The sequence below is a fragment of the Engystomops pustulosus genome, chromosome 5, assembly GCF_040894005.1.
Source record: "Engystomops pustulosus chromosome 5, aEngPut4.maternal, whole genome shotgun sequence".
NCBI classification, from domain to species: Eukaryota; Metazoa; Chordata; class Amphibia; order Anura; family Leptodactylidae; genus Engystomops; species Engystomops pustulosus.
The window spans coordinates 165,065,149-165,086,162 of NC_092415.1; the positions used below are offsets into that span (position 1 = coordinate 165,065,149).

The 21,014-nt window shown below is 42.3% G+C and overlaps 1 protein-coding gene across 2 annotated transcripts in view; it reads right to left on the bottom strand.

Annotated features, from left to right (window-relative positions):
• Positions 1 to 2,051: 2,051 nt before the first annotated feature.
• Positions 2,052 to 21,014, bottom strand: part of PLCL2 (phospholipase C like 2) — a 145,024-nt gene continuing 126,061 nt past the window's right edge. For both annotated transcript variants that reach the window (XM_072153670.1, XM_072153671.1), the window contains exon 7: positions 2,052 to 2,969. In XM_072153670.1, the coding sequence (XP_072009771.1) occupies positions 2,790 to 2,969 (180 nt within the window). In that variant the 3' untranslated portion in view covers positions 2,052 to 2,789. The remainder of the gene's footprint in view (positions 2,970 to 21,014) is intronic.

Consider the following 21,014-nt stretch of genomic DNA (forward strand, 5'->3'; position numbering starts at 1 on the left):
AAGTCACATATAGAGACAATATTACCTGACAATAACATGTTATAAAGCATGACTCTATAACATTATTCACTGCTACATATCTGCTCTTTTAGAGTCTGGGTGAGGTTGGGCTACAAAAACTTGACAAAAAAAACCCACATTTGTGTCGTTTACTGGGCTCTGTTTTTACGGGTTTTATTCTGCGCTCCAAATGACACTTTCTCTTCATTCTTTGGGTTGCTACAATCACAGGGATATCTAATTTATATAGGTTTTAATAGATTTAAAAAAAAAATCTTTTGTACTTAGAAAATATTTTACATTTTGGCAAATTCTGAGGCCAATAACTTTTTCACACTTGAACAGACCTATGTAAGGTGGTTTTTTGTGGTACGCTCTGGTGTATTAATTTATATCAATTTGGGACCTATATGAAAATATTCATGGATGGAAAAATCGGGTAAAGGTGGCTATTTTCATATCCGGGAATAATCTTTTTTATATTTTGGGATGCTGCGATACCCATCATGTTTATGACTTTTACTGTTTATCTTCATATGTAATCTAGGGAAAGAGAAGCGATTTAAACTTTCCCTTCTTATACATTTTTTAATATATTTTTTTACGATTATTTCAGACACTCCAGGGTTCTTTAACCCTGCAGGGACTGATTGCTATTATTATATACTGCAATATTATTGTATTGCAGTATATAGCAATTTTACTGCTGATCTCTAATAGCCTGTCATCTGCTGGCTACGAGAAACCATTACTCATGGCAAGCCTACAAGTCTTAAAGAGTGTAGGCTGCCATGGCAACTGATCGCCGCCCTCCAATGATGTCACCAGGGGTGGCAATCGGCCATCCAAGATGGCAGCGTCCATGAAATGACAAGTTAACAGGTTAAGTGCAGCAGTAACAGGCGGATGTTAGCTGTATTATACAGCCGACACCCGTGAGCTCTCTCCATAGAACCCCCGCAGCACAAGGCTGTTATAGTAAGTCGTGGTCCGTGATGGGGAGGTAGGGGACGCAAACTATTCTCCCGAGGGCCGCAGTTGGCCCACAAGTCATATCAGTCATACAGAGCTTCCCTCAATGATAATACTTAAGGAGATAGCTGGTGAATTTTTGATTCATCATTTCACCATTGAAACATAGTTTTACTGAAAAATAAATAAAACATAATTGTAATTATTATATCAATATGATCAGTTCCTCCTGCTCTGTAGCATACTGCCTGCAAAAAAATTTTCACGCTCCCTTTACATTTTTGTATTTGTTAATGAGAAGGAAAAAAGTTGGTCAACTCCCTATGTAGCTGTGATGAAAGGTTCCCTTAAAGAATTATATCTCTTGAGGTAAAATATTGTATATAAATATATATACACATATTATATATATACTTTCTTCTATTTGTGTTGATCTAATAAACATGAACATAACTTAAACCAGACAATGATGGAATATAATAAAATAATCTAGCTTTTTTTGGTCTTTTGCCATTTATTGTGTAATGAGATGTGATTTAAAGAAATAGTCATAAATAAGGTGTTTTTGTTAATAAATACAGCTATATCCCAGTTTTCTTTGAAAGGAAACCTACCATGAGGAATCTACCATAATAAGTAGATCTGATGGTAGATCCCTTCTGCCTGCTTTGCCTTAATCTGTAAATTTTTATAATTGTGAAACTTAACCTAACGTGTTAAAAACTTTATTTAATATATAAATTAACTGCAGAAGCTACTGTAGCGTGTACTACTTTGGCCAGGCACTGGGAGCTAAGGCCACACCCCAATAGCCTCTGCAGTTAATTTACATATTACTAAAATAAAGTTTTTATCGAGTTACATTAGGTTCCAGGATTATTAAATTACAGATTAGGGCAGAGGCAGGCAGGAGGAATCTATCATCAGATCAGATGGTAGGTTTCCTTTAAAATGGAAAAAAAATGAAATTTCAAAGGACAATAATTCTGTAAGATGTCTCACAAACATACCAGTAACGTTATTTTTCATCCATCCATTAAATAAAACAAAATTGACACATTCGTTAAAATTCAAGACAATTGAGATAATAAAACTTTGTTTAATGTGAACACATCACAAAATAAAAAAAGGTCGATATATTTACAATAAATCTTCAATTTGGTCACTTTTACATTAGAATTTAAGATTTCTAAAACTTTGTGGCGATAAGATCTATGCTAGAAGGGTAAAGTGGATTGCACGAATGTAGGTTTGCCACCTGTGGTGCACAAACATCTAGCGCCCATTGTTTTATTGCATTTTCTGTTTTTTTTTTTTTTTTTCGTTTGTTTATATACAATATGGCTCAAAACAGAACACAACAAACGACTAGCCATGTCTGTATATTCTCTTCAGTGCAACGCATTTCAGTCCTTGGAGCACTCTATAGGTTATAATAAGCACACAGTTTATGAAATGTGAGGATTTGTCTTTTCTTTAAATAGAACTATTAAAATCTAAATTAAAAAAACTCTGCTATGTTTCTTTAAGCAGCACGCACCTCACTACTGAAATCTATTCTAATAAAAACATCTTCTTCCACACTTTTACTTTTGGCCAGTAAAGACATTTGCTATCTTTTCGTCAATTTCCTTCATTTATCGGATACATTACTGAACTTTCACAGGTAACAGACTGGTCAATCTCCAGTTGTGCTTCAGACAGAAAGAAAAATAGAATCTGTGTTTTCTCTTGTAAGTGCAAAGCAAACACTTTGTGCAGCTACATTGGTCGTAGATTTAGAAATTCCTACAAGAACAGAGGTCCATGATTTACTTTCAATCACCCGTCTCATCTCCTGCCTTCTCTGGAATAGCCTCCAGGCTTCTTCTTGGCTTGGACACCTCAGCACTTCCAGCAGTTGCCTTGTTGAGTCCACATGATACAGCAGCATAGTGAATTTGTTTTAAGTTCTCTAAGGTTTCTGTTTTGGCATATTTGAGAAGATCTGCTTGTCCCTGTAACGATAAAGATAGAAAAAAGGTTTTTAGTTGCTTAGAGCATTGCAAACATTTATTTTAATGGTAAATGTGACATATCTTATTATGTCCAACAAAGAACTCAAAAAATAATAAGTTGCCGGCGACTCCTACAACCCCCTGAATGTAGGGAGAGGAGTGAACACCCGATGATTGACTGCTGTCCTCATATGGACAGTGACATCACCGGTGTCCTCCCTTCCATTGCCTACGCTAAGCATATACTGTCTTTTTCAGCAGATGCATTGTATACTGGGCAGTATATATCAATGGGTGTGGTCTTTGTATAAATAGGGAGCTTTACAAACATATGCGCTAAGCCTATAAAAAAAATGACATGTGAACCCAGCCTTACTTGGTCTACTAGTTTTATCATGCCTTACATTTCATAGATATATTACTGGAATATGTTAAGCCCATCCTGAAACATCTGAAAACGAATTAATCTCATTAATCTACACTCTGCAACCCACCACAAAAAAAAATGAAATGTGGATATTTTTGCTAATTTATTAAACAAAAAAAAACTATATTTTCACATGCTCATAAGAATTCATACCCTTTGCTAAGCATTGAGTAGAAGAACCTTTAGAGCTAATACAGCCATGAGTCTTCTTGGGAATGATTCAACAACTCTTTTACACCTGCATTTGGGGATCCTCTGCCTCTTCCTTCCAGATCCTCTCCAGTTCCCTCAGGTTGGATGGTGAACGTTGGTGAACAGCCATTTTCAAATCTCTCAAGAGATTCTTAATTTGGTTTAAATCAGGGCTCTGGCTGGGCCAGCCAATAATAGTCACAGAGTTGTTCTGAAGCCACTGCTTTGTTATTTTAGCTGTGTGCTGAGAGTCATTGGGGGGGGGGGGGATTCATTAAGACTGGTGTATATCAGTGGATTGTGCCCATATTCACTAAGAGGCTCTGTGGCTTCTCTTCCAAAAAAACTGGTGGAGAAGCTAGAATGAATCTCTCCCACGGTCTTGTTGGAAAGTGAACCCTTGACCCAGTTTGAGGTTTAGAGCACTCTAGAAGAGGTTTGCATCCAGAATACTGTACTTGACCACAGTCATCTTTCCTGCAATTGCAACCAGATGTCCTTTCTCTGCAGCTGAAAAACACTCTCATTGCATGATGCTGCCACCACCATGTTTCATTGTTGGGATTGTATTTGGCAGGTGATGAGCAGTGCCTGGTTTTCTACCCACATACCGCTTAGCACTAACACATCTTCTCACATGATAGCTTAGTTTGGCTGGATGACTAGGTTGAGGAAGAGTTGTGGTCGTCCCAAAATTATTCCATTTAAGAATTATGGAGGCCACTGTGCTCTAATGAACTTTGAGTGCTGGCACAATTCTTTTGTAACCTTGGCCAGATCTGTGCCCTGCCACAATTTTGTCTCCGAGTTGGGCAGTTCCTTAGACCTCATGATTCTAATGTGCTCTGGCATGCATTTTGAGATGTAAGTTTTTATATAGACAGGTGTGTGCCTTTCGTCATCATGACCTAATCAGTTTAATTCAACACAGCTGGACTCCACTGAAGGAGTAGAACCATCTCAAGAAGGATCAGAAGGAAATGGACAGCATATTAGTTAAGTATGACTGGCACATCAAAGGGTCTGAATGCTTATGACCATGAGATATTTCAGTTTTTTTTGTTTAATAAATTAGTAAAAATATCTACATTTCAGTTTTTGTATGTCAAGACGGGGTGCAGAGTGTACATTAATGAGCAAAACAAAGAATTTTTGATCTTGTAAATTGGCTGCATTGAAACAAAGAGTGTCTGAATACTTTCCATACCCCCTGTAGCCTAGCAGCAATAGATCATTGTATAATGTGTGGATGTGCAGTCCAAATCATTCTCTCTCCAAATGATGATTAGTCAACACAAAGCTGACATGCCAGATAAACAAAGCAGTAAAACTATACCAAAGTTTATATGAAGATAAAGAAATCATGGCGAGATTCCATTGGTGCTAATGTGACTGTTTAAACATTATGACTAAGTTCCGGAAAATATTCCCATATTACTAATTAAAGAGGCTGTTTGACCAACTACAAAATGTAGAATAATGTTTGTGCAGGCAGCTTGTAGGAAGAAATCCAATTTTTAAAGTTTTGGCTATAATCTTCATTCTGCCGGCCATTTGACCATTCAATGCTGCAGCAAGACATCCTATTTATTAATCTTGGGATTCCCTGCTGCTTGCTCCACCCCTTACACAAAATGTCATCATAGACCATTTAATAGTCAGATGGCTATACCACAAATTATGTACCATCTAGGGGAGTTGGGCAAGCCAAAAGAAAAGATTGCATAAGCACAAGATTGTCAGCAGTAACCTTCCTTGTTTTACCACCATGCAAAAAAACAGAGCCACCTGCTTCTTGTTCACTTCTGTTTATCAGCTGTTGAGAACAAGTTGCTAGCTGCTGAATGCCAACAATCTAATATCGACTACCTATTCTATGGATACATTATTTTATTTTATTTTTTAGCTCAGACACTCCTTTCAAACAGTTGTGAACTAAAGAAAAGAAATGAGCGGAACAAGCTTTAAAAACCATCACCACCAAAAATGCGCCACCATCCAACAAGGTTCACTGTAAAGGACTACACATCATGTATAAGTGTCCCTCCAATATATGCGTCAGCCTTATTTTATTTCTAACTAATTCAAGCACTTTAAAACCTCTTCAGGGACACCCAATACTGCAGGGATGCAGTTTGCTTTTTTAATTTAACTGTATCTTTATTAAAAATCTTTTCTAATAATTTTACAGCAGAAAACAATCAAGGCTAGGTTATGTTACATAGAGGTTATGCTAACATAGAGGAAATCACTGGAAAACAGAAATGTGATTTTCTGAAACAAGAGAGCGAAGGAACATAAGGTACTTGATTAGTAGTGGACTTCTCAATCTTTTTTTGTCATAGTAACAATTGGATTTTCAAAATTTTGTGATGTAAATGGGAACAAGGATTATCAATAAAACTTCCTTACAGACACCTTACAGCTGATCATTGCAGCCTGGGACTAAAGTAAAGCTTCCAGAGACCTTCACGAGTGGTCATAGTGGTCAGAGAGGTCAGTCTGTAACTAGGGATCGCCTGAAAGTCAGGGACCGCCTGTATATAGGAAGACACAACTAAAACCTGATCCAGAGATATCACATTCTAGAAAGGCAAAATAATTTAAAAAATATAGGAAAAAGTCATGTATATTCTTCACAATAATTAAGCAACAATTCTTCTATCTCTGATAACCGTCTACTCCCAAAGCCACAAAAAGTAAGAGCACAAAGGAAAGTATTGTTCAATATCATCTTCATCTTTGAGCTCTCAATGGACCACTTGTGTCATGTAGTCTATTCGGCCTATTTGCCAAAAACTAGGTCAGAAAATTAACTCCTTCTTCAGAAAGCAAGGTTTGGTGGGACAACTCCTATTTAAAACTTATATAGGAAAAAAAATTAAACATATAAAAATAATTACCTTCCAAATCCCCTCCATTTCCACAGGTGGTCTTCTTTACTTGGCTTCGGCAATAACGTGTTCTACCCAACCCCTGAGATTGATGGCCAATTACTCTGTAGTAGTCATGTGTCACCATGGTTCCATGGCTTTTGTTCACTTGGTCATGAATGGTCACGATTATGGGAGCTAGTCATTGGTTAAAGCGGATGCTTTTTTTTTTCAGTCTAAAACCTGTTTGCATTTACAGCATTATGCGGATTAGACATAGAATTTTAAGTCAGTGATTTTACATGATATATAATTATTGTTAATGGATTGGCTAATATTCTTAGTCACACTGCAAAGCTGTTAAAGGGTTGGCCATGAACTACCTCCAATAGATGGCACTAGAGAGACAGATTTCTTTATCATGGAAGGGAGATAATGGGGCTTATTTACTAAGGGTCCCACGGCTGCATTTCCGTTAAGTTTTTCTGACGTTTTCGGGAGTCACGCCGCTGGGACAGGTATTTAGTAGACGATTGTGTTGCAAGCGATCGGATTTAGTCGCAATCGTGGCCGGCTTACATGCGACACAAATCGAGGGGACAGGCCGTCGGGGATCTAATGGATTCGGACAAACTGCGGGATTTTACTTTTGTGGGATTTTAAATTGTGCCGCACACCATGCACTTACATGCATCGGGAGTAAGATGGTGAACTCCGGCGGACCTGAGCGGGGAAGCGACACATGCAGGATATTGGGCGCACAATCTTCTTGAATCGCTGCACAATGCATGGTCATCGGACAATGCACTTTCGGGATCTCCTCCGGATCAGGTAAGTTAATGTGCCACAATCTACATAACCTTTTCCCAGAGAGCATTACCGGGCCTGTATACTCCCTATGCCAGATGGTGGTCTCCCACAAGGAGAAAGAGAAACTGACAAAACCTTGGAAAGACTCTCAATATACATCATACATTATGCATTAAACATTGTAATATTAACTTTGCACTAATATAATCCAAAGGGGCATGTGCTATACTAGATGTGACCTAATGTCAGTTGTGCGTAATTTCAATTTCATATTCCAAGAAATCTAAATATTCCAGACATATCTAGGCTGAAAAAACATCTGTACGTTTCAGTAGGCTGTATCCGTGAATAGTCACATGTTTGCTAGATTTGTGCAGCCTAAGCCTTAGCAATTTTCACACCTGACAGAACATGTAACTCGATAAGATGTGGAAAAAATGGAAACGACACCTCAGAAATTACATTTTTCAGCTAATCATGTCTTTTGAAGCATGACAAGAAAACAGGACTTCAAAAGACCTCGAGCACCAGCAAATATTGTCTTTAGAATCTGTATTTTACATACGTCATATTTATTGAGTTTACTCACAGCAAGTACTTTTCCAATATATTTTCTAATAAACTATCCATAAGACACACTCTTCTACTGGCCAACTTTGACTATTATTATAGCGTATAATGACCATAAAGGGAAATAAATATGCTAAGTAACCTCTATATATGCATGACATATACCAACAACATGCAAGTTGAACTTTGATTGGAAAGGGGTATTTTGGAAGTCATATATGAGAGAGCTCTACACTAGGGCAAACCTTCTTAGCTTTAGTAGGTAGCCACACTAGCATTCAGAGTAGGGGAACTGAGGATAGAGCAAAAAGGGGGAATAGGTATAGGTAAAGGGTATCAGGAGATCACCAAATGGCCGTAGCCAGAGTATATAGAAACTCAGCTAGGGCACCTTAAAAAATTCTAAGTGTGTCAGTACAGACGGTCCCCTTTTTATTTATTTAACTTAAAAACAAACCTACAGAACCTATCCTGTACTTAACCCGGGGACTGCCTGTATTTATAAATGTCCTTTAAATCTTCAGATCATCCTGCTGAGTGAATTTATACCTGCAAAAAGTTGATTGTAAATGAAACAGAGAAAAATGTCAAAAACTTTAGGAATAATAACCCCGAATTTGAATTTATTTATAATAAAACATCAAATATTTTTTTGACTAATATTCCATTCAGTTTAAGTGATACCCCCCACATGTTCTATGAATGATTACACAGCCTTCATTACAAAAAGTAATTACTGTATTTATGCTGGTCAGTGTGACACAAGACTCACTACACAGGGCGCACAACCGGACCTCCTCCAACTTATCATATACCATGGCAAACTACACATTGGAGACCTCTTGTGCTATCGGCTTGATGCTTTCATGTCAACCAGTTAGGTCGGTACAGCTCCAATTAAACTGGAAACACAGACACGCTTTAATATAAAACAGACATGGCGAAGACCTTATTGAGGCATGTAATTGACATTTCACTCTACCCTGGGAGGTTCACATAGCTATTTATTTCATAATTTGTGTAAGAGTTCCTTTTCTACATTATGTAAGCAAAAATAATATCAAAATCAGCCTCCTTGTTGCCGTTATTCCGCTGTAAGATTTGTATGATTGAACAGGTATATGAAAAGGAACACACAAAAAAAAGAGACAGTCTAAAAAAAATAATACGCATAGCGCTCGTATGCGCAGGAGAACAAAGTGATCAGAGTATGCTAAAACAGAGCCATCCCTAGTTGCCATATCAACATAGGAATGAATTACAAATACAATTAGTGACAAAGATAGGTATTCAAGAGTATCATAACAGAACCAAAGGTCCTTTACAATGTAAGAGCGACATTAAAGGGAACTTCTTAGAAGAAGCTCTGTGCTCAGAAGGAAAGGTATAAATAGGGCAAGTCACAGTGACTTAAAAAACCTTAAATACAATATGAAATGTAATGTATAGGAAAGGGGACATAAAAGTACCTACAGTCCTGCACGTCAAACAAAGGCCACCTACCTTGGTTAGTATGGTTACGGAAAGAGATATATGCCAGGGAGTTCCTGATATCTAGCCAGGGACACTATGCCTTTACATGTTGCATACTTGTTTGGTGAGTATCTGCAGTGAGTTCTTCTATTCCATGTTATAATGGGATTTTCAAAAACAGATCCGAGCTAGAGGGCACCCTAGTGGACTTCTAGAGATGTGGTAGCAGAGACCTTGCCGCTATCAGCAGTAATCCAGCAAGTGAGCGCTTAGCTTTGTTAACTGTAACTGGCAGCATGTTCCGTTAAAGAGATGCAGGGTCATTTCTTATTTTAAGGCCTGTCAGAGTGCAGATTATTCTATGACACAGGACCAGAAAGCCTGCAATAGGGGGCGTTCGCCAATAATTTTTACTCCTATTCAGAGGTGGTAAGCAGAAACATATCACTGAACACTGAGATAGGCTGCTAAAAAGTACATCTGAAGGGTTCTTGAATTTTGAGATAATAACCTCCTCCCAGGAACTCATTTAATCTGGCTGCCATTAAAGGGAACCTGTAACCAGGAATGCAATTTTTACCTGGAGTCAAGTTCCAATAGCCTGTGCTATGACGATTATACAAATGCCTTTGTCATCATTCTGAATCATTCAGTACTGTATATAAGTTTAATTCACATTACATGGCCCTCTGCCAGCAGCGTGTGATGAATCCGGAGGGAAGGAGGACAGCTACAGCCTCTGTGCCTGTGTCTCCTCATGCATTCTTCCTCTGCTTCACACCATCCCCCTCCCTCCCCTGCCTGCAAATGAACATATCAGGAGTGGGGTAGGGGATCTGCATGAGTGTGGAGGAGAGAAAACTGACACAGGCACACACATGCTGCAGCTGCCACAGGTAATGTGAATTAAACTTCTATAAACTACTGAAAAGATTCAGAATGCTGACAAAGGCAGTTTTAAAAATCAGCATAGCATAGGCTATTGGAACCTGCCATAAGCTAAACATGAAATTCCTGGTGAAAGGTTCACTTTAAATAAATTAAGGAAGAAAACAGTTTACCCTTCCAACAGGAGCTGTAATAGGATATGTGGATTCTCCTCCTGACCTGGACAATGCTAGGAGATAAATGTGCACCCGTAACTACTAGTCAATAATCCAGTTTCATCCCTTCCTAGCAGCTCTGTCTTTGAAAACTGTTTTCTAATCCCACTGCTTTATCAGAAGACCCCAACTACTGGACCCATTATATGGTCATTAGTCTCCTACTCCCCCACTATAACCACAATACTCAAGGCTTAGAAAAAAAAAATCCACTGGGGAGATATGTCAATACGGTCACGCCCAGGTTTCTGGCATATAAAAATCTGCTTGAGACTGGGATTTTTATATACACCTCGTCAGAAGATATCCAATCGGTATGAAATAGAGGAGAGAAGAAAAAGAGAAAGCGCAACCTCGTGAAGACAGTAATGCACAAGGGGAAGGATGGATGGGTAAATTGGTCACTCACCTATTTACATAGGCATAATGCATATGTAAAGTGTAATACCAGCAGCCGGTGGTCTCCTGTAGATCAGCAGCACTCGGACCAGGCTCCGAGGCTGAAGAGGATCATTGTAGAAAAACCCGAATGGAGGCAGGAGTGTTGGCGCTTAGAAAATCCTCGATAGGCAAGTATAAATGGCTCAAAAAGAGTACTTTTTTATTTTACAAAATAAAAGATATTTCTTTTAAAAGATTGTTAAAACAATGAAATAAAAATGCTACGCGTTTCTGCTCCGTACCGGAGCCTTCGTCAGGCAACTGACGAAGAAATGTCTTTTATTTTGTAAAATAAAAAAGTACTCTTTTTGAGCCATTTATACTTACCTATCGAGGATTTTCTAAGCACCAACACTCCTGCCTCCATTCTGGTTTTTCTTCAATATAAAAATCTGCAGAATTGTTGAATCTGCTGTTTTGTGCCTTTTCTGCTACATTCACTTTTCTTTCTCCTAATGAGAGTTACATCAAGGCAATTTTGTAGTGCGACTAAAGGCTTGTGGACAATTTCTAACTGTTAATCTTCCCCCTGGGTCAGGAAGTAAGAGTTCTCCTTACCGAGGCTGCCAATTAAGGCCACCATGTAGGCGTGTGGAGTCTTATAGCCATGGATGCTCCACTAGGGGGATTTTTGGAAAATGTGCAAAGTTTTCCAGGATAGAATAAGGAAAACCATGCCTCTTTTAGCTACCTTGTAAGGCAGCTCCCTTAACATCAAGCATGACCTACATGAGGCCTCATGACATGATGCGGGATTAAAACCAAATAAGTATATCTATTCCAGAAGGAACAGACTCCCAACTGTAGACAGCACTGTTTTGATTGGGTCTCCTCAGTACAGGGTAGGGAACTGGTTTGGCTGAGTGATGGAGTGAACAGTGCCCCTTCACTGCCAAGAGGGCTGATGAATAGAAGAGTTGCATACAAGGTGCAAAAATGCAAACAGATTTCCACTGATTGATGTTCGAAACGAACATCAGTCTAACCATGTAGCCACACTCCCTACCATCTTTTTCCTACTACTTTTTACTAACATCTTACTTCTGAGCTGTTATGCTTCAGTCACCTGACACTCTTCAGTTGAGTAATGTACAGATATGGTCAACAGATATTAGAGAAACCTAGGAAACATGTGAACCAACAGTCACTGAAAAATGTGGAACATCATATCAATACATCAGTATGTTCTGAATGTGCAATGTGTTTTATCTCTTCAGTCATGGCTTATCCTGGTTTTTAAATGCCTGAGCTAATAACACATAGGGATGATGTGTGACTGCTGGAGGGCAGATACGCACTGAAATTTTGTTATTATCAGCAAACAAAATGAGATCAGATAAAGGTCACTGTTCAACCACAATGAAACAAATTGAGATGTATAGCCAAGATGCTAAAGTGGACGATTAGATCTTGCATTGGAAAGCAAGTCTGTTCCTCAAGCACATGAACTGCAGTGCTCTGACCTCCATCAACCATGTGTGACATAATACAGAAGTCTAAAAGGTTTATACTATGTAACTGACTCTTATGGTACACATTGTGGTATGCATTCTGCAAGTATACATTGTATTCTTGACAACAACATTGACATTGAGAACATATAGGAGCTTGTCCACTAAGGGTCGCGCACGCACTTTTGTCAGACTGTGCACCGTCTTCGGGGCTAAAACTGCTTGCACAGGTATTTAAGAAGTGTCTGTGCTGGGATTGTATCAGACCTGAGCGGGGAAGTTATACATTCATGACATCGGGCGCACAATCTTAGTGAATTAGCAGCATCATAGTCGGACTATGCCCTTTATGTGAACTCTGGTGACAGCGTAAGTAAATGTGCCCAATAAAGTCTTATTAAAAGTACACGTGTACATATATACAGTTTAAACTCAGGACAGGTGAAACAAAAAACACAAATGCTGGACAAGACGACTAGCTTCCCAAGACAACTATTTTTTGCAACATTTTTCCAGAAGGGTAATATTACTCCTCTTACCATTTTTGAGGAGTATTTTTAGTTTTATGATGTAAGATTACTAAAATTGTCTCTTGGCTATTTAAAGAGGCTGTCCAAAACTTTTCAAACTTTTCAAAACTTACAGTGGCACGAAAGCTGCGCCAAGTTCGTCTGATAGAGTGCTGGGAATGGGGACAAGTGGAAGTGGAAGCTAAACTCAGTGCAGCTTCCGTGCCCTGTAAACAACCAGGGACATGGGCAAGAGAGACGGCGGTGCGGGAAACCAGGAAAGACCGCTGAGGTAAGTACAGGTTTCAGACAGCCTCTTTAAATAGCCAATTGAGACAATTTTAGTAATCCTACATCATGCATTAAATACATCGGAACAACCTTTTATTGTCCCCTCAAAAATGTCAACCTTTAGAGTGGATTAGGGATGACGCCCCAGACCTCCTGGACAAGGCTAGGGATGGATCAGTAGACAACCTAGATCTGGGTAGGACTGGCACAGCAGACCCCCTAGATCAGGCTAGGGCTGGTGCAGTAGACCACTAGACTAGGTTGGCACAGTAGACTAGTTATTTATTTTTTTTGGGGGGGGGGCATAACTCTTATTTTACTTTTTAATTCACTTTATTTTTGTTTTTTAATTACAGTTTTTTTAAACAGAGGTACATTGATCAAGGAACACATTATATACGTGTTCCTGCTTTTCTTATATAAAGATCACATATAACAGTGATATAATGGTAACAGTCCAATGGATCATTGTTATCAGGGATCTGTATATACAGACATGCAGAGAGTATGCACATAGCAGCTTCCCTACATGCCTCTCATACCCTCAAGCGCTTAGGATGTGAGTGCTGCTGTGACAGGGGACTGATAATATCCACCACCTGTCACAGTACAGGAACAGGCTGTTACACAGACAGCTCAATCCTGCTGATGACTGTATGTCCACGAGTGCACACTACCATTGGATTTAGCACAGCTCCTTACTGCTAAAGCCAGTGATTGCTGCATACCTCCCAACCGTCCCGTTTTGGGCGGGACAGTCCCGTTTTTTAACCCTTGTCCCGCCTGCACGGACCGTTAAGTGAAAGTCCCGGTTTTTTTGCGGTTTCACGGATTTTTCCGTTTTGTCCCGCCCCCGAGTCCCGCCCCCCCCCGAGTCCCGCCCCCCCCCCCCGAGTCCCGCCCCCGAGTCCCGCCCCCGTCCTGCTCAGGATACAGAGAAGCCAGGGGGCGGGGTGCAGCGTCCTCCTCCTCTCCAGCTCCCGGGCTGTCTGCTGCAGAGCCGGCACCTCCCCCATCCCCTCCCCTGGGAGGCAGAGCCCTCCCTGTCCTCAGGCTGCCACTTGCAGGCACATGGATGGATGGATGGATGGAGCAGTGCAGAGTGTCATGTTCTCTGCACTGCCCCTGCACAGCAGCCCCAGGGGATCATCCTCCGTGCAGGCAGGAACTCTCCAGCACTGCTACATCAATGGCTCCCTGCCCCCACCTCCTCCTGCTCCTCACTGAAGTTCGTCTGATGAAGCAGAGCCGAGTGTGTGCAGCTGCTGCAGTGTGATAACAGGTACTCTACAGTGACTGCAGGCAGCAGCTAAAGGGTTAAACACTTTCCTCCATAGACCCCCTGCCCCCATCCCTAATCCCCCCCCAGTGCACTTCTATTCTGCTTTTATTGTACCATATACTTAATCCCTTAACCCCTTAAGGACGCAGGGTTTTTCTCTCATTTCTCGCTCTCCAACTTCAAAAATCCATAACTTTTTCATTTTTCCGTGTACAGAGCTGTGTGAGGGCTTATTTTGTGCGTAACAAATTTTACTTTCCCGTAATGTTATTTATTTTAACATGCCGTGTACTGCGAAGCTGCAAAAAATTCCAAATGTGGAAAATTTTTTTTAAAAAACCGCACATGTCACGTTCTTGTGGGCTCAGTTTTTTCGACTTTGACTGTGCACTCAAAATAACACCTCAGCTTTATTCTTTGGTTTGGTGCGATCGCGGTGATACCGGATTTATAGGTTTTATTGTGTTTTAATACATTTTCAAAAATTAAACGCATGTGTGCAAAAAAAAAAAAAAAAAAATTTTTGCCATCTTCTGACGCTAATAACTTTTTCATATTTCGGTGCACGGAGCTGGGGGTGGGGTCATTTTTGGCGAAATGAGCCGACGTTTTCATTGCTACCATTTTGAGGTCTGTGCGACATTTTGATCATTTTTAATTTCATTTTTTATGTGATGTAAAAAGGTGTAAAAGTCGCATTTCGGACATTTGGGCGCCATTTCCCGCCTCGGAGGTCACCGCCGCCCGTAACCGTTTTTATATTTTGATAGATCGGGCATTTTGGGACGCGGCGATACCTAATATGTCTGTGATCTTTACTGTTTATTATGTTTTATATCCGTTCTAGGGAAAGGGAGGTGATTAGAATTTTTAATATTTTATAAATTTTTTTTATTTTTAAAACCTGTTTTTTCTTTTTTTTCCACTATTTCTTAGACCATCTACGGTACATTAACCCTAGATGGTCAGATCGCTCCTACCATATACTGCAATACTTCTGGCTCATTGTAACGAACCTGCAGAAGCCATGTAGCCTCGTGTCAAAAGAAGACCCGAGGCTACCACGGCAAACGATCGCCGCCCCCGATGACGTTCGGGGGCACAGCGATCGTAAAAAAGACTTTGCCGGCGACAATGACCGACTGCGGTTATTAGCGGTGGGGGTTTTCTGCAACATGCAAAACCCCCCACCTTGTATGAAGAAGACTCAGCCCGTGAGCCCTCTTCATACACTCCTTATACTCTCTGCGTCGTAGAGCTACGGCGCAGAGCGTTAAGGGGTTAAAGGGGTTTTCCCACAAATACAAGTTAGGCCCTATCCATAGGACAGGGCTTAACCTGCTGATGTGTGGGGGTTTCAGTGATGTGACCCCCATAGATCATGAATACGAGGGGTGTGTTGGGGTCCACATAAGGTCCATGTCATCGCTCTATGACAGTAATGGAGCAGAATGGTCATACACGGCCGTCTGCTCCATTACTCTGACGGAACAATTTTTGCGTTTCCATATTTCACTCCCCACTTTCAAAAATCAATAACTTTTTTATTTTTCCACGTACAGAGCTGTGTGCGGCCTGTTTCTGCGTAACAAATTATACTTCCTAGTGACAGTATTAAATATTCCAGGCCCTGTACTGGGAAGCGGGAAGGAAAATATCAAATGTGTTTTTTATGGCTTTCACTGCGCGCTCAATAGGACTCCTCCCCTTTACTGCGCTCCATAGGACCCCTCCCCTTTACTGCGCTCCATAGGACCCCTCCCCTTTACTGCGCTCCATAGGACCCCTCCCCTTTACTGCACTCCATAGGACCCCTCCCCTTTACTGCGCTCCATAGGACCCCTCCCCTTTACTGCGCTCCATAGGACCCCTCCCCTTTACTGCGCTCCATAGGACCCCTCCCCTTTACTGCGCTCCATAGGACCCCTCCCCTTTACTGCGCTCCATAGGACCCCTCCCCTTTACTGCGACAACGAGCATGTCCCCCCCCTAGACAACGAGGATTTCCCCCCCTAGACAACGAGCATTTCCCCCTGCTAGACAACGAGCATGTCTCCCCCTGACCCCTAGACAACGAGCATGTCCCCCCCCAAGACAACGAGCATGCCCCCCCCCTAGACAACGAGCATGTCCCCCCCCCCAGACAACGAGCATTCCCCCCCCTAGACAACGAGCATGTCTCCCCCCGACTCCTAGACAACGAGCATGTCCCCCCCCTAGACAACTAGCATTCCCCCCCCCCCTAGACAACGAGCATGTCTACCCCTGACCCCTAGACAACGAGCATGTCCTCCCCTGTGGCTGCGTGCCCTTTTTTGTGTGTTTGTGTTATTTTTGTCTTCCAGGACCGTGCCTGCTGTGGACTGCTTCGGATTCGAAGGATTACGTCTATGACCGACATTTCTAACAAATAAAATGGTCAACGAGGGTGTGTCTGCGTCTTTTGTTCAATAAAATTTTCTGAAAACGGTGTGATTATTTATTTTTTTGCGACACTCTTCATAGTTTGCCGTAGTAGTGGTGCCGGCTAGATGACGGTGCTCATTACTAAGGGCTGGCCTTAGTGTTTGCCTTAATTTTTTTGGCAAATTTACACTAACGCCCATACCATTACCCCGGTACCCACCGCCACCAGGGGTGCCGGGAAGAGCCGGGTACAAACCAGTACCTGACCGTCTATAGATGGTCAGGTGTTGGGGCGGCTGCAGGCTGTTATTGTTGCGCTGGGATAGCCCCCTAACAGTGGCCTATCCCAGCTCAGTAATAGCAGGCTGCTGCTGCTTTTTTGTATCTGGCTGATTTGAACAATAGGGGGCACCCCATGCCGTTTTTCCCCCCCATTTTTTTGTAAAAATGGGGGAAACAGCCTGGGAGCCCCCTTTAAAGGGGGGACCCCACGCATATTTTTGTCAAAAATTTGAAGAAAAAACGGCATGGGGTGCCCCTATTTTTCAAATCAGCCTGATACAAAAAAGCAGCAGCAGCCTGCCATTACTGAGCTGGGATAGGTCACTGTTAGGGGGCTATTCCAGCGCAACAATAACAGCCTGCAGCCGCCCCACTACCTGACCATCTATAGACGGTCAGGTACTGGTTTGTACCCGGCTCTTCCCGGCACCCCTGGTGGCGGTGGGTACCGGGGTAATGGTATGGGCGTTAGTGTAAATTTGCCAAAAAAATTAAGGCAAACACTAAGGCCAGCCCTTAGTAATGAGCACCGTCACCTAGCCGGCACCACTACTACGGCAAACTATGAAGAGTGTCGCAAAAAAATAAATAATCACACCGTTTTCAGAAAATTTTATTGAACAAAAAACGCAGACACACCCTCGTTGACCATTTTATTTGTTAGAACTGTCGGTCATCGATGTAATCCTTCGAATCGGAAGCAGTCCACAGCAGGCACGGTCCTGGAAGACAAAAATAACACAAACACACAAAAAAGGGCACGCAGCCACAGGGGGGGACAGGCTCGTTGTCTAGGTGGGGGACATGCTCGTTGTCTAGGGGGGGGGGGACATGCTCGTTGTCTAGGGGGGGACATGGTCGTTGTCTAGGTGGGGGTACATTCTCGTTGTCTAGGTGGGGGTACATGCTCGTTGTCTAGGGGGGGGTACATGCTCGTTGTCTAGGGGGGGGCATGCTCGTTGTCTAGGGGACATGCTCGTTGTCTAGGGGGGGCATGCTTGTTGTCTAGGGGGGGCATGCTCGTTGTCTGGGGGGGACATGCTCGTTGTCTAGGGGGGGGCATGCTCGTTGTCTGGGGGCGGACATGCCCGTTGTCTGGGGGGGACATGCTCGTTGTCTAGGGGGGGGCATGCTCGTTGTCTGGGGGCGGACATGCCCGTTGTCTGGGGGGGACATGCTCGTTGTCTAGGGGGGGACATGCTCGTTGTCTAGGGGAGGACATGCTCGTTGTCTAGGGGAGGACATGCTCGTTGTCTAGGGGAGGACATGCTCGTTGTCTGGGGGGGGCATGCTCGTTGTCTAGGGGAGGACATGCTCGTTGTCTAGGAGGGCATGCTCGTTGTCTAGGGGGAGTGGAATATGCCCCCCAATTATATACATAAATATACATTGGTGCCAGTGGATGCGTTGAAGGTATGAGCAGTGGCGTGGCCAGGGGGTGTGGTTAGGGGGCGTGGCTAGGGTGTGGCTTCTGTGGGTAAAAAAATCGCCGCGGCGCGCTTCGCGCGCCGCCATTTTGTCCCTCTTTCTCCTCCACAAAAGTTGGGAGGTATGTTGCTGTAGAATGTGATCGAGTAACTGAGCTCAGGATACATGCAGAAACAAGGAGAATGAATCAGCTGCAGGTGGCAATGGGAGGTGGGGGGTTGGGTTGAACAGTGAAAACTTTTATTTCGCAGAGTAAAACTGCCATGACAAGTGTCACAGATGATTGTACAGTCATTAATGCAACCTCTGTTTTCAACATTTTCTCACAAAGTAAAATGCAACGTTTATGTATGTATGTTATGGATTGTTAGCATGCAACAATGCTGTTCTAAACATATTTCATGAAAAAATAGAGTCCCCAACTAAATTTGAGCTATGTTAAGTCTGGAATATATTAGGCAGTAAGTTAACACTAAAAAGCCCCATATTCCATGGCTATGTGTCTGGGTCTGAGCATCACCAAACTTACAGGTCTTGAAGGGCATTTCCACCATTCCCATTAATGCATTTAGAGCTAGAATGCTGGTTATGACAAGAAATGTGCTAGAATAATCATAGCCACAGACCAGTCACAGTACCATCCCAAACCGATTTTACCCCTGCAAGTGCATAGATTGGTCGCAATCACATTTCCCCTAACATGTGGTAGGCTAGATGTAAGAGTGTTACTTACTTGGGGAAAAGATGCCAACAGAATACAATGAAAAGAAAACTTTCTGTCAAGGTATTAACATGGATTTTTAATTTGATGTGTAGCATAGACTTGAAATTTGTAATATTTTATTATGATTTTTTACTTAAGGAGTTTCATCAACTATTTTTAATAATAAGAAAAGAAATGTGTGTTGCTTTTCAGGTTCCTGTCTCCATTGTGATTCCCACCTGCGCATTTTGCGGCATTGATAACACAAAGTTAATGGGGCACATTTACTTACCCGGTCCTGTCGCGGTGTGCGTTGTCCGACGATCATGGACTCCGGCGCGATTGACTAAGATCGTGCGCCCGGTTTCTTGCATGTGTCACTTCCCTGCTCAGTTCCACTGAAGTTCACCTTCTTCTTCCTGGTGCATGCAAGTGCATTGTCTTGCGACAGAATTTAAATGTTAAATCCCGTGCTCAGTCTGAATCCGTTGGATCGTCCGACGACCCGCCCACTGATCTCTCTCGCATGAAAGCCAGTGCCGATGCGCCAAAATCTGATCGCGTGTGCCACAATCCAATTCTATATGCCTGTCCCTGGCGGCACAATCCCCGAAAAGTCGGAAATGCTGCCAGAGGACCCTTAGTAAATAAGCCCCAATGTATTTCTCTGAGATTCAAAGAAAAGATTCTCATGGATAGTTATTTTAGGGAGAAGAGAAGCATTTAATAAAATAAACACATCACAGGTCCACATTAAATAAATGCTAGAATCTTTCTATATGGCATTTAGTAGCTATAACCATGAACATATAGGGGCTCATTTACTAAGGGTCCGCAGAGCGCATTTTTGTCGGCTTTCCCGATGATTTCTGTTTTGTGGCGCATCGTGCCAGGGATTGTGTTGCACGCGATCGGATTTTGGCGCATCGGCGCCGGCTTGCACGTGACCAAATCGGGGGGCGGACACGCACTTACAAGCACTGGGAAGAAGAAGGTGAACTCCGGCGGACCTCATCGCAGAAGTGACAGATGCAGGAACTCGGGCGCATGAGCTTCGTGAATCACGCCGGACTTCATCTTCGTCGGACCATCCGAATCGGGGATCGCAACAGGACCAGGAAAGTAAATTTTCCCCATAATGTTCTACTAGAGAAAAGCCATTTTGGAATCCATTGTCTTCAATGAATGAATTGAGACTAAATGTGACAGGGCATTAGAGTTGGCGTATCTATTCAAGTATAAACTAAGTTTTTCAGCACATATTTTGTGCGGGAAAAACTCAGCTTATACTCAATTGTATACAAAAATATGTAACCAACATGGGGAGATAAAAAAGAACTGGACAGCACATCCACATATCATTCAATGATTTATTGCCGCTGGGCTACATTTTCAAAATGAACTTGAGGTTCTTAATTACATTTTGATCAAATTGTATAAGCCCACTAACCACTTCATATTGTGTGCGGTATCACATGGCATACACACTGTCCCTACAGTATTGTGTACAGCATCACGTGGCATATACCACCGCTGCAGCACAGCACCAGCAGGCACCAAGACCTTGATGCCCCGCAGCACCCATACTGGCAGGCATAGCCCACATAGGTCCGGGCCCTGGGTCCACACTAGCAATACACCACAAAAGCAGCAGATGCCATGCAATGCCACACCATATGAACAGGAGTTAAGTGCTAACAAAGAATTTTTCACTTGTAAACTTACCCTCTGGCGCTAACCCCTGGAATTCTCTTCCCCTCATCGCTGGCAGTGCGGGTAGAGGCACGTCTCTGCCTGCGCACAC